At 48.1% G+C, this 14,395-nt stretch overlaps 1 protein-coding gene across 7 annotated transcripts in view; it reads right to left on the bottom strand.

Annotated features, from left to right (window-relative positions):
- Positions 1 to 14,395, bottom strand: part of PTPRT (protein tyrosine phosphatase receptor type T) — a 1,030,325-nt gene that overhangs the window by 256,601 nt on the left and 759,329 nt on the right. For all 7 annotated transcript variants that reach the window (XM_075901349.1, XM_075901354.1, XM_075901347.1 and 4 more), the window contains 2 exons: positions 4,293 to 4,494; positions 3,126 to 3,228 (listed from right to left, as the gene is read on the bottom strand). In XM_075901349.1, coding sequence (XP_075757464.1) covers positions 3,126 to 3,228; positions 4,293 to 4,494 — 305 coding nt within the window. The remainder of the gene's footprint in view (positions 1 to 3,125; positions 3,229 to 4,292; positions 4,495 to 14,395) is intronic.

Below are 14,395 nucleotides of genomic sequence, written 5' to 3'. Positions count from 1 at the left end.
ACAGAGGAAACAAACACAGAGGGACACATGGCTAAGCAATGAAAGATACTTACATGCAGCCTGTTTACAGAAGTTAATACAAAGCTAGCATTCTCTCTCGAGGCCCAACCCGTATTCCACTTTTTCTTAAAGCTATCTATAAGTCAAGACAACGAGGGTCCTTATAGCAGGTAAGTCTATCACTCAGGTTTAGCATGTACATATTTTTCTCATTGCAAATTAATGTATAATAGAGACTACAATATAACAGAAAACATACTGAAAATTCATAGAAATGGCATGGGAAAAATTTTGTAATGGACTTATTTTCTGAAAAAAGACATTATTCACAGAATGTAGTAAAATGAAGTAAATTGGGCTTTGAGGAAAAATTGCAAGACTGTTCAATAAAAAGGCAATATAACAACACTCTTAAGGCAGCAGGTGGTAAAATTAAATATAAGAACATTCCCCTGAATAAAAACCAAAACTGTGAAAATACACTGTTCTCCGTCAACACAGGAACCAGAATGGATTCAGATAGTGGAATCTTAATTCTAGTCATGTCTCGAACACAAGAGATGAGAGTTAGAAAGTTAAAATGAGTACCACAGGAATATTGAAAAGGTTAACAGAGACCAGATTAACAAGTGAAGCATAGAGAAAGGATCTACCCAAAGTCTTCACTTAGGCATATCGAGGAATTTATCTGAGAAAAATGCTACTCATTATAGACTTGACCATTGACACATGTAACACATTTAATTAAATCAAGTAACTGCAAAATTTGCAAATTAATTCAGATTACCTTTGTTTAAACAGAGGCGAGGTCAACTTTTCAAAAAAGACTATTAATGGCATTCATAAGCCCAAATCACTTGAGAAAATGGGACTTGGTGTTTTTGAAAATGTGCCCAAGGAGTCTATTTTCAATTGCATATAACAAAAGGCTTGTGAGACCTCCAGATCAAAGTAAGTTATTAGAAGGGACTGGGCTGTTGAGTTGCTTTTAGGCCAGGTCTACACTACCAGAGAATGCCAACCTAAGATATGTAACTCCAGCTACAAGAATAGCACAGCTGGAGTCAGTGTACCTTAGGTTGAATTTCTGCTGTGTCCCCACTGTGGGAGTTCGTACCAGGATCGACAGGGGCACCATCAATGGTTGATTTAGTGGATCCTTACTCGACTCATTAAATAAAACGCTTGGAGATCAATCTCCATACTGCTGATCTCGAGGTAAATGAAGACAAGCCTTTGGAGAAGTGTTTTTGTGAATTTGGCTCAGTTTTTTGTGTACAAATATCACAATAGCAACCACCAGAAGCAGTACTAAGTCACACCTTAGACAGTCTTGGTTAGGATTATGCAGACATACAGAATGAAATGAATGAAATAAATGGGATTTCTCTACAACAATGACACAGGGTGTGTCTACACAGCACCCTTACCTCAAAATAAGGTACGCAACTTATTTCAAAATAGGTTATTTTGAAATTTGGTGCTGTCTGCACAATGACAAATTTTGAAATAAAGTATTATTCCAAAACATCCCTTATCCCTCATGCAATGAAGTTTACAGGGACGTCAGAATAGTGAGCCCATTATACAGTGGAGTCTGGATTAACTGGTAATCCGACACTCCGCTTTATCAGACCCTGCAGCTCCCGGGGACTTTGTCCCCGGCAGCTGCAGGGTCGGATACAGTGCAGGCCAAGAGAACGGCCCCGTTTGCTGCCCCGTCGTTCTCTAGGAGAAGCTGCTACTGCTGCTGCTGCTGCTGCTGCTGCCTGGAAGTGTCCTGGCAGCAGCGGCAGCAGCAGCTTCTCCTAGAAAGCAAGGGAACAGCTGATGCTGCTCCTGCGGGCGACGTCCCCCGCAGGAGAGGCATCAGTTGTTTCCTTGCTCTCTAGGAGAAGCTGCTGCTGCTGCTGCTCCTGCCTGGAAGCGTGCCGGTAGCAGTGGCAGCAGCAGCAGCAGCAGCAGCTTCTCCTAGAGAGCAAGGGAACAGCTGATGCCGCTCCTGCTTGGAAGCGTCCCGGCAGGAGTGGCAGCAGCTGCTCCTAGAGAGCAATGCAACAGCTGATGCTGCTCTGCGGGGACCTCGTCCCCAGCAGGAGTGGCATCAGCTGTTCCGTTACTCTTTACAGTAGAATCTGTATCATCCGACATATTCAGTAATCTGACCAGGTGTCGGTCCTGTTTAGGTCGTATGATAGGGACTCGACTGTATTTCGATATAACAGGCTTGCTCTTAAGATGCAGCATAGCTATTTTGGGATACCAAGGTAGACATAGTCACAGTGGGAGAATTAGAGACACTACTTAGAAAACTGTAGTTTTCTGTGCTGAAACAGCATGAAGATCACTTAAAGAACACACTTTTTTAAAGGCATCTGTACACACACACTCAGTTCCAACATTGCACAGCTCTCCAAAGCAAGTTTCTCTTTCTCAGGGATTCTGGGAACGTGGTCTGCAATGTCACAACTCTAGTACAAGAATGTGTGTGGTTTTCTGCTCACAAATACTTTTGTGAGTGGAATCTCAATTTGCCTAAAACAGCAGGCCAGGAGCATAAGCCTCATCTCACTGTAGTCTGATCTCACTCAGTTCTGGGAATCAGGATAGGTGCTTACATCAGATGGTGGATTGGGAGCAGCAGCTGCCATTATAACATGAAGGCATGAGAAGTCTAGTTGGATCCAGATGCTGAACTAGGACCTAAACAAGTTTTAAGGGTCCTTGGGGTATTTCTAGCACCATTTACAAATCGAAAGACCTTTTCCATAAGTAGTATGAGTGTGGCTGTAGAAGCCTGATGCCCTGCTAACCTTGGCAAGGTGATGCTAAAGACCCATGTTCACTGTACATAATTCTACACATCATTGCTCCAATCCCGAAAATGTGTCTGGAGGGGTTACTACAGTAACAATAACACTAATCTTTTCCTAAGCTTAACTTCGGGATGTAAATAGGTGTGGGTATTTGTAAGGGGTTCTGAGAGGTGGAATTTACAGCACTTGGAGGTACCTTTTACTGACCATACATCCATAACAGCCACATTATCAGACATGAATGACCCGTGTGTGCATGGCTTGGGGCATGAAAAGAAAAAGAGAGAAATGAAATGAGGAAACTTTTACCTGACAGGTGCGCCACGGGACTGTGCAGGCTTCAACATGACTGTGATGGTAGTGTCAGTTTCATTCAAGGGGGAATCCGTGTCATATTCAGGCATAGATGGTGCTGTGGCAGAACAGAGACCAATATGTAAATTATCCACTAGATTTTGTGTTTATTTTTTTTTCAGGGGTGATGGCAAAATAACATGAATGACTCTTTGAGTCTGGGTAGCATTTTTCACCTGAGATGTTGAAATACTTTGCAAACATTAAGGGTATGTCTAGACTACATGGCTCCCTCGACGGAGCCATTAGATGAGTTTACTAGACATAGGAAAATGAAGTGGCGATTTAAATAACCGCCGCTTCATTTACATCAAAATGGCTGCGGTGTTGTGCCGATCAGCAGTTTGGCGGCAAAGTGGGACAATTTGGACGTGCCGCAGTCGACAAGGAAAACCTTTGTCGACTGCTCCGGTAAACCTCATTTCATGAGGCATACCGGAGCGGTCGACAAAGGCTTCCCTTGCTTCCCTTGTCGACCGCGGCGCATCCAGACTGCCCCGCTGTGCCGCCAAACAGCTGATCGGCACAGCGCGGCGGTTATTTAAATTGTCGCTTCATTTTCCTATGTCTAGTAAACTCATCTACATGGCTCCGTCGAGGGAGCTATGTAGTCTAGACATATCCTAACGGTGGAATTTTCAAAGCTGTTTAAAAGATTTGGACACCCACATCTCTTTAAAAAGTAATTGGAATTGGACTTCAGCATCCCTCTTTAGTTAAGTAAGCCACAGCACTCCTATGAAAATGGCATTGCTTTCTACATTTTCACATGGAGAGCCACACAGAGGGTAAGTGATTAACACAGTGTGTCAACAACACAACTGAGATCAAAGCCATTCTCCTGCATTTATAATACATTTGCAACACCTGAGATGCAACTTTCCCAGTTTAGGCTTTCCCAGTCTAGACTGCCACGCTGTGCCAGATCAGCTGATTGTCATTTTATTATTTAAATCCCCACTTCATTGACTATGTCGAGTAAATTACTTTACATGGCTCCGTTGATGCACCCAAAGAGATACCTATGCAAGTCATTTTTTCTTGCTTTATTAATTTGCTCGCTCTGGATCTACAAAGGACAAACTAAAGCCAGGTCTCTTCCCTTTTCCCACAATGCCATACCTGAAATTTTAGTGGCAATCCGTGTTGTGATGGGAGGTCCAAAACCTTTCACAGTGCTGGCTTTGATGGTGAACGAATAGGTAGTCCCTGGATATAGCCCTACAAAGAGGTGGTGAGTTTCATTCCTTAATTTGAAAATCTTTCCCCTCTGGCTGGATAAGTCAGCTCTGGGATCCAAGGACCCAACAGCCTTGTATGTAATCTGCAAATAAAGAACAGATAGAGTCAGGATGATTGCACTGACATCAGGATTGTCAGGCTAAAACCAGATGTGCTTTCATTATCTTCTGTGAATGTTTTTTTATTAGGATGCTGGAGATGCAAGCATAATGTTTTGCCCACAGTTTTACTTAATAGAGGGCCTGGTTCTTCCCTTCCATTACCAACAGGCACAAACTGAATTACAAAGTGAATGATCAGGTTTGTTTGGTTTTTTTAAAGAAATCTCTTAATTTCTTCATCCCCATTAAATTTGGCCGCACAATTGTAATGAATATTTCTGGTATAATTCCCTCTCTCTCCTCCATGATGTGAAATAACTCATGGGAAAATTTCCCATCAAGTATTTTTTTTCCTGCCAGCTAATGCCCTGATCAAAAGCCAGTTGAAGCTACTGAGAGTCTTTCTGTTGACTTCAATTGGCTTTGGATCATTCTCTAAAAGAGAGAGAATTCCTGAACCAGAGAGAATATCCTTTTAAGAACATGAAATAAATACTCCCCTCTCTTATACAAATTCCCCCCCCCTTTCCTGTGTTTTTGAGACTGCTTCAGACTGGTTTTTTTCTAGTTCTGTCCTTGGTTTTTGGGATTTGTATATGAGTGCTGTCCCGGATTTCAAGCTCAGAGAGTTAGCAGTTGGGTCTGGATCCAGACAGATATTCATGAATACATATATTGCCAGTGATAACATATCTTTAGAGAAATACAAGCCCAAAGCATACCTTTGAAATTCAGTCTGAGTTCCATTATGCCTACCAGTGGCAATTCTGTTGATATACAGACATTGGCGGTAAAACTCATGACTTATTTACCATCTGATTCCTTCTCTATGTTTCAAATTCAATTGAAAGGAAGCTCAATTTCAACTGAGCTGTCAATATAATATACTATGCTCTACTGCTCCCCTAACCTTTCCTGATATTACAGGATCCTCACTTATTTGTAATGAAACACTATGAATAAATCAATGTATGTTAATATAACAAGTCTTTAATTTTTTATGAATGTCTTCATGAGAATCTAATTCTTGGCTTTGCCAGAAGAAGCCTTTGAAAATTCTAAGATCCTTGTATCCTGGCAGAAAAAAACTTTTATTTTGAAGAAAAAACAAATATGTAATGTAAAAAAGGGAGAATCATATAACAGGCTGGGAAACAGAGGCCTATGCTTACTGACAACATGCAGAAACAATAAATCACACTGTTATTTAGGCAGAGGAAGATCACGAAAGAGAGCTGATACCCAAAGAATAGAGGGATTAAAAGGAAGACGAAAGAATTCAACTAGGGTCCATAATGATACAGAGCAGCAAGAATTGAGGGAAGTGGCACCATCAAAAGCAGCTCCGTTAAATCAGCTTGTCCATATTCTCAATTTAAATTCACTGTTTTACAAAGGAACTAAATCAGTAATTCTCAAACTTTTTGGCCTGTGGACCACCAGGCTCAATGTAAACATTTCTGCGGACCACCAGTTGTTAATGGAAACGTACGGTTAATTACATAATTACACCCGAGCTATTTTGCTAGTGCTGCAGCTAGGGAGACTGGTTTAATATAAATTCTTAAAGAGTATGTCTGCACTGAAAAGTTAATTTGAAATAACAGCTGTTATTTCAAATTAATTTCAATACCATCTATACATGCAAACTGCTATTTCAAATTTGCGCTTAATTCGAATGTGGTAAACCTCATTCTACGAGGAGTAACGCCAAATTCGAAATAGCTAATTCGAAATACAGGCAGTCCCTGGGTTACATCAATCCGACTTACGTCGGATCCCTAGTTACAAACGGGGGGAGGGGGGCGCAGCTAGTGCGGGGTGCCTCCCCCACTGTCGCCGCCTCCGGCGGCACGGGGGGCACTTCCCCCCAGCAGACCAGGGAGACGCGGCGCTAGCGCTCCCTCCCCCCAGCAGACCAGGGAGACGCGGAGCGGCTTTTCTCGCCGCGGAGGACGCAGGTCTGCTGGGGGGAACAAGACACCAGCTAAAAGGGGGCACCCCAGAGCGGAAAAATTAATTTCCTAGGGAACAGCAGGAGTAGCAGGCAGAGAGACTCATTGTGTTACAGTCCCCACCTTGGGAGCAACAGCTCTTTCCCTCTTCAGCACTAGAGCTGCAAGTATCTTGTTAGAGTCACGTGAAATTAACAAGTCCCTTCCAGCCGGGCAGAGATGAAGCTGAAAAATTCCCCAGTGGTGTGGGTGGGTAAGAATGGGGAGGAGCAGGACAGAAGGGAAGAGGGGATAAGCCCCAACCCCACACCCTGGCTGGAGCGGAGCAGGGTAAGCCCCGAGGAGATGGGTCTGGTTACAAAGTGGGTGAGTGGACAATGAGGACCCACCTGTGGCTAAACTCCTGTTCCCAACACAGAATTTTTCTTTAAAATTAATCCTGTGGATAAATTCACACACACACTTCACAGGAAGGGATTTCCATTTTCTGCTCAGCAGAATACAACAGCAGCTTTGATTGTATCAATATTTCACTGTGCTCTCCAATGACTATTGATTACACTTAATACCCATTTCACTGAACCATCTGTAGCAAATTCTATTTGGAACAGTAATATGCATTGAATAAACTTTTTTTAGTTATAAAAAACAAAGATTCTGACTATTAAATGAATAACTGGGATCTTTCAGGTACCTCAAAAGGAAGATTTGGATATAGCATGAAACACTGAAACTTATGATCAATTTTTAATTAAAATATCAACCAAAAAAAACCTTTATATCAAAACAGTATGGCTGTGTCTACATTGGCACCCTTTTCCGGAAAAGGGATGCTAATGAGACCAGTCGGAATTGCAAATCCGCGGGGGATTTAAATATTCCCCGCGGCATTTGCATGAACATGGCTGCCACTTTTTTCCGGCTCGGGGTTTTGCCGGAGAAAAGCGCCAGTCTAGACGGGATCTTGCGGAAAATAAACCCTTTTCCGGAAGATCCCTTATTCCTACTTTCAAGTAGGATTTAAATATCCCCTGCGGCAGCCATGTTCATGCAAATGCCGCGGGGGATATTTAAATCCCCCGCAGCATTTGCAATTCTGACTGGTCTCATTAGCATCCCTTTTCCGGAAAAGGGTGCCAATGTAGACACTGCCTATGTGTTTTTCTTAGAATAAGGAAGTTGTATGAGAATCAGGGTCTTTTCCACCTAACTCCAGCTCCTTGTCCCCCCCCAAAATATGTACCAGTTCCGACTTGCATACAAATTCAACTTAAGAACAAACCTACAGTCCCTATCTTGTATGTAACCTGGGGACTGCCTGTAAGTGCTGTGTAGACACTTAATTCGAATTAGCTGGCCTCCAGCCCTTCCCAGTTTCCCCTGGTCGCCACTCTGGGCCAAACCAGGAAAACTCCTCTCCTCTCCCCCAGCCCTGGAGCCCTTAAAGGGGTAGACTCTGGTCAGACGGCACGTGCCAGAGCCAGGACTGCCAGCAGTCTCTGCCCCTGACCCAGTGGCCCCAGGATGAGCCAGGCAGCCACTGCCAGCCAGCCACCCCCGCCCAGTCCCCCAGCACCCAGGGGCCAGTCAGGGGCCGTAGACACCGCGCTCCTGCCTGGACTGGTGTGGAGATCATGGACCTCATAGAGGTTTGGGGGCAGGTCCCCAATGTCCATGAACTCCGCACCAGGAGGAGGAACGCGACCGTCTATGGCCACATAGCCGCCACCATGGCCCAGAAAGGCCATAGGTGCACCCAGGAACAGGTGCACCTGAAAATTAAAGAGCTGTGGCAGGGGTTAGCCAGGGCCATCAGGGGCGGCGCCACAGCAGGGGTGACACCTGCCTCTACTTCCCCGCCCTCGACCGCATCCTGGGGGGTGGAACGGTCCATGTCACCCTAGGGGGCAGCAAGCCGGGACCAGAGGGCCCTGACCCAGGCGTGGCAGAGGTGCCAGCACGCAGGGTGCCATGCCAGCTGGACCCCCAAGCTGTCCCAGCACCGGAGTCAGAAGGGTCGTCAGTGGAGGCCACACCAGGTAAGTGCCATCACTGTCCCCTACCTGGGGCGGGGAAGGAGACAACGGACCACACGTGTGGGCCATGACTCCCACGGATCACGCAGCCCCATGTGCACGTGCGGGCAAGTGCCATGCCACCCTTGGGCAAGTGGCTCCAGCTGCCTGCCACACAGGGGCCGTGGCCTGATAACCACACACACGTGTGAAGAGACCTGACATACTCCCGACCCCGGGGGAGACCCAGCAGGACGCCCTCCCTTCACATGCCCCCTCTACAAAGAGGCAGTGGACATCTCCCCACCGCCTCGGCCTCACTATACACAGCACAGGGGCATTGGTGCAGTCTTGGGGCAGCTCCAGGGAGAGCCAGACATCCCAGTCCCGGGGAGTGCCAGACATCCCGACCAAGGCCTCTGTGCAAGCACATCGGCTCTGACGGTGCAGGGCACAGTTGCCCTCACCTCGTAGGGGGTGCTGGGCATCAGGAGTCGTTTCTCTTTGGAATAGTTTCAGCTATTGCAGATTGAGGATGTGGACAAGGTACTTGGAGGAAGGGGGGCTAGGGAGGGATAAGTGGAAGAATGTGAGGGAGGAATGGGGCACGAGCCCCCGGTGGGGAGTACCGGGGTAGCTCGGAGGGCTCCTCGGGGTGGACACTCTTCTATAGGGCCTCTTGAATCCTGACAGCCCCCCGATGGACCCCCCCCAGATGGCAGCCTGCAGCAAGTGCAGCTGGACTGATGGCAACGACCCCACGAGACGCACCGGCATGCCCAGGGGCAGCTCTGGCTTCATGTGGCCAAGTGCTGTGGTGTCCTGAGTGTGGGCACTCAGGGCACTCCAAGACAGGACTTCTTTGCTGTCCCTCATCAAGGTAGACAAGCAAGCAGGGAACCCTGAGAACTGTCTGTCCAGGATGGGGGTAGGGTCCCTTTAGGCATGGAGCTCAGTTACCCTCAGGCAGCAGGCCCACACACTAAGTCCTAACCTGATGCCCTGTTGGCGCTGGTTCCAGCCAGCCTTAACTTTGGTTCAGGGTCCACTCAGTGTGGACACACTATTTCAAAATAGCAAAATGCTATTTTGAAATAGTTTTTGTCTAGATGCATTATTTCAAATTAAGTTAATTTGAAATACTGTTGTAGTGTAGACATACCCAAAAAGATTAAGCACTTTACTTTTCTCATGTTAGTTTATCACATTTAATTTTAAATAAAGAAAAATATTAATTTATGTCCAACACAAAAGGTTGCAATTTTTTTTATTTATGGCAGATGTGGGGAACCTTTTTTGTGCCAGGGGCTACTGACCCACAGAAAAATTAGTTGGGTACCTGTGACGGGCTGATGTAACCCCGCACTATCCCAGCCCCCCCCCAGGGGGCAGAGGGGCAGACCGGCTTTCCCCACCTCAGAGGAAACAACAGAGGCAGCTGGAGCGCACTGCCCAGCTGGCGGCTTGGCCGGCGCTCCAGCTGGAACACCGGGGGAGACTTCCCCTGCCTCGGGGGAAGCCACGGCAGTGGCAGGAGTGTGCCGCACGGACAGCAGCATAGTCAGCACCCCCGCTGAGGCCCCGACGAATATGGGCAATGGCGCCGGGAAAGACGTCGGAGGCGGAGTCAGGTGGATGGGGGGGGGGGTGGAGCCTAGTGGGCAGATGCTGGCGCAGGCGTCCTCAGCAGTATAAAGGGGGCAGGGGCCCTCGGACAGGGGAGACCAGCCAGAGCAACGGATGAAGGGGCTCCGGGCCTCTGGAAAGAAGCGAGCAGGACTCCCTGGTGAGCGGGGGAGAGGAAGCAGCCCAGGGTGGGCGCAAATCAGAGGCCCGCAGGCTGATGAGGTGTGGCACATAGCCCCATCAGCCAGGAGAGGGGAGAGCGGATATTCTCCCTCCACCTTAGGGCGCTGGGCTGGGGTCTGGAGAGAGGGAAGGCCCGGACCCCCCCCCCCAGGAAAACCAGGGAAAGGAACATTCCCACGATCCGGAGAGGGGCGGGTCAAGGGAAAGGGAGGAAGCAGGGGCGGAGAAGGAGATCGCTGACCCTGGAGGACATGACCCCAGGGCACCGCATGACAGGACCACACAAGTGAGAAGCAAAAAACAAACAAACAAAAAAAACCAAACAAAACTCCTCCAAAACTCTCCAACCTTCACTGATGTGGCCCCCCAATGGAGACACCTCATTCCTCTGGCATTCCAGCGCCACAGGACAAGGAGAAGGGAACATAAAGAGAGGACCGAGGTTCAGGGCTTCCCATAGGCCAGACTAACTTTTCTGGGGTTCCAGATTTAGTGATTTTATCAATTCCCCTTAGACTCAGGAGTGGGGACAAAAATGAGGGGCTCAGTGTGTAGGACAGGGCTGCCGGTGAGTGGTATAGGGATGGGGAGCAAGATCTGGAAGGGAGGTGGGGTGCAGACGTGGGTAAGGATGCAATGTCTGGGTGGGAGTTGGGTGCAGAAACAGGTTTGGAGTAGGGTGTGTGGCCAGGAGAGAAGATGTCTTGACAAGAGGGAGAGTTAAGAAGCAGACTGGGGTTAGGGTGTCTGGCCAGGGGCAGGGAAATGGGGGCAGGGAGTGCCTGGGGCTAAAGCAGAGGGTAAGAGTTGCTGAGGGGGTTCAGGAAGATGGGTAGCAGGGTGCCCTTGGGAATAAGGTGTGTTCAAGGTGGCTGGGGGGGTGTCCAGGGAAATGGAGGGACAGGGGGCAGGGAGGCTGGGAACGCCACAGCAAGGTGGTGATTGGAAGGTGTGTGACCCCAGAATGTCCAGCCCTGCAAAGTCCCAAAGGGCCCTGAGCCCCCACTTGCCTCCTTCATGTACAGGGTCCTCAACCCCAGCATCGCCTCCTCCCACTGCCACCAGGTCCCGCACAGCCCAACCTGCTGCCGGGAAAGAGGGCACTGGCTGCTCGTGCATCACGAGACCCCAACCCACCTGGCCAAGCCTCATGCAGTCCAACATGCTGCCTGCCCTGCAGGAGCAACTGAGGGATACGCCGCTCTTACCATGGTGGCAGCGTTCCTCCAAGTATAGCTCTGTGGCTAGGGTTGCCAGATGATTTAACAAAAAATACCAAACACCCCCCTTTCCCAAAAAACCACTGGAACACCAGGAAAAAATTCTGTCAAGGAAAAAAAAGAGGGAGACCAAAGTTGTTAAGCAAAAAAAAAAGACATTTTAAAAACCCCACAGCTCCATCTGGTAAGCACAGGGAAGCTGGGGCCAGCAGGGGAGCTGGCGGGGGCCATTGGGGGGGGGTGCAAGAGTGGCTTCATGAGCCGCACTTTTGGGGGCAAGAGCCATGGGTTCGCCTAGGCTGGTGTTGAGGGAGGCATCATGTGGCCACCTCCCGGGTCTCTGGGGGGTGAGCTCCTGCCACAGACCACCCTTGAGAACCACTGAACAAAACATTGGAATTTATTTTTTTGCGACTTACCAGCAGTTGGCTGTAGAAAGCCAGTCATTTAGAGTGCATCTACACTGCACAGCTATTTCAGAATAACAGGTGTGTTTAAAAGACACTGGGTAGCTACCCTCCTGGCTACGTCTAGACTGCATGCCTTTTTTTTGACAGTATCTGTCGACAAAGCCTTTGTCGAAAAAAAGCGTCTGGATTACATTATGCGGATCGAAAAATTGATCCACTTTGTCAAAAAAAGAGTGTCCAGACTGCCAGACGCTCTGTCGAAAAAAAAAAGGCACCCGGAAGTGCTTCTGGCAGGGCATGGGGGCAGCCTTTATTTCCAAGTGCTGCTGCAGAGACGCCTGCTTAAAGGGATTCCCTCTGGACAGCCGTTGCTCTGCTCCTGCTTCTCGATTGCCTACCTCCTAGAGGGAAAGCCAAGCTGCTGCAGAGCTTGCTCTGGTTGCCCTGCTTTCTTGGACACCACAGCAGTTTATTTTCTGGGTTTTTTTTCTGCTTTTCACCTTTTATTGGGCCATAGACCTGAGCTGCCCCAGGGTAGGTGATGGCCCCTCTCTACCATACTGCAGCTTCTGCTGCATCTGCATGACTCTGTCATGAATCTCCTGCCCCATATGGACCCAGACCACACCGGGGAGACCCTTCTCCAGGATACAGGAGCTCTGTTCTTACCCCCAAACTTTTTTGGGGACAGGCAGATTTGGAGGCATGAGACGAATTTGGACTGGTTGGACCGGCTCATCATGCAGCTCTGGGACAACAACCACTGGCTCCACAACTTCCTGCCTGGTCTTCATCCCTCAGGAGGGGTCAGTCCATGATGTGGTGGGGTAACCCAGACTCCACCACACGCAGTGGAGTCTGGGCTTCCCCACAGCCCAGAATCTGCTCCAACTCCTGGTAGTAAGGGCAAGTCTTGGGGGCTGCCCCGGAGTGGGAACTCTGGTCCCAAGCCCTGGCATATCCCTGCTGCAGCTCCTTTACCTTGTGCCATAGTGCTGGGGTGATGCCCTTTGGTGGTCACTCCCTGGGCCAGGTGCTTGTAGATGTCCACATTCGAACTACCATAATTTGAACTACCTACTCCGTGCCGCGTGTAGCTGCGGGCACAGAGTCCACACTAACGGGGATTTAAAAATGGCGGCGCCAGCAAGATGCAAATGAAGCCTGGGATATTTAAATCCCGGGCTTCATTTGCAACTTTGAATGCCGACATTAGCCACCCTAGTTCGAACTAGGGTGGCAGTGTAGACATACCCCTATTTTGAAATACAATTGAAATATGATATGCAAAAATACAAACACTGGAAGCAAAGCACTTTATTTACCTTTGCCACCAGAGCAGAGGGAACAATTGCAGCTGCCTTATCAAAACATCTTCAAAGAGGGAGTGGAAGAGAACTTTAGGTAAAACACTGTTTGGTCATGAACATAGAATCATAGCCCTGGTTCTGCTACAGATGTGACAGATTTAAGAAATGTATTCACTCAATGTTTAGTTTTGAGTCACAAGCAGGGGAGAACAGTAAACTCTTGGAACTTGTGTGCTATATTTGCACTAATACAAAGTAGAAACAGCACTTTTAGAATGGCCTTCAGGGATGGATAGGAGCTCAAGGATCAGGAAATTGGGAATAGGATAAAGACATTTTCAGCTCTAGGTCCATTTGATACCCAATGACTATCTTATGTGAATTATCTTAGTGGACTCAGCACAGGTCTTAGCAGACGGACTGAATGCAACAATTCAGTGCACACAAGCCATCACATTTCCATCAAATGATATTGACTTTTGATAGCTTTTAGCAAGAAAGGCTGAGGAATCTTACTCTACAGCTGTCCTTCGGTGGATAAATAGAGGCAAGTACTCATAAATAATCTATTTTTTAAAATTAACAAACAAAATAACAACAAAAGAAATCAGATATTTAAGGAAAATGAAACTTCAGCAATATTTTTAATAAAAAATTATTCCACTTGTGACAGGGTATGTATACCCCATGCCAGATGGAGTTAATGCCCTGTGGGCGGAGGAAGGTCCACCCCCCAGCCACACTGGGCATGCTCCAAGGGCTGTGGTAGTATAAAAGGGAGTAGCGTCAGCTTAGTCTAGGCTGGACACTTGAGAAGGACCTGTTGCTAGAACTCCAGGGATACCCCAGTCAAAGACCCAGACAGTGGGAGCCAGAGACCTGGAAGACCACCTTGAGCTGCCAGTGCTGGAGAAGACCCAGGGAGACTCTGTTGCTATGGAACTGGAGGAGCTGGAGACCATGAGGAGTGTCCTCATGGCACCTCAGGAACTGTGTGGGAGTGGTGCCTCTCACCCAAGTGAGCTCAGTGTGTTGTGATTAGATACCCTGCCGAGCGAGTGGTAGAGCACTCTGCCACTTACAGGGCCCTGAGTTGGGACCCGGTGGAGTAGGGTGGGCCCGGGCTGCCCTACTGAGGCTATTGCCCCATACTACTGACTATG

The sequence above is a fragment of the Pelodiscus sinensis genome, chromosome 18 (assembly GCF_049634645.1).
Source record: "Pelodiscus sinensis isolate JC-2024 chromosome 18, ASM4963464v1, whole genome shotgun sequence".
Lineage (NCBI taxonomy): Eukaryota > Metazoa > Chordata > Testudines > Trionychidae > Pelodiscus > Pelodiscus sinensis.
Note: the sequence above shows the minus strand (reverse complement) of the source record. Positions and strands in the feature narration are given on the sequence as shown.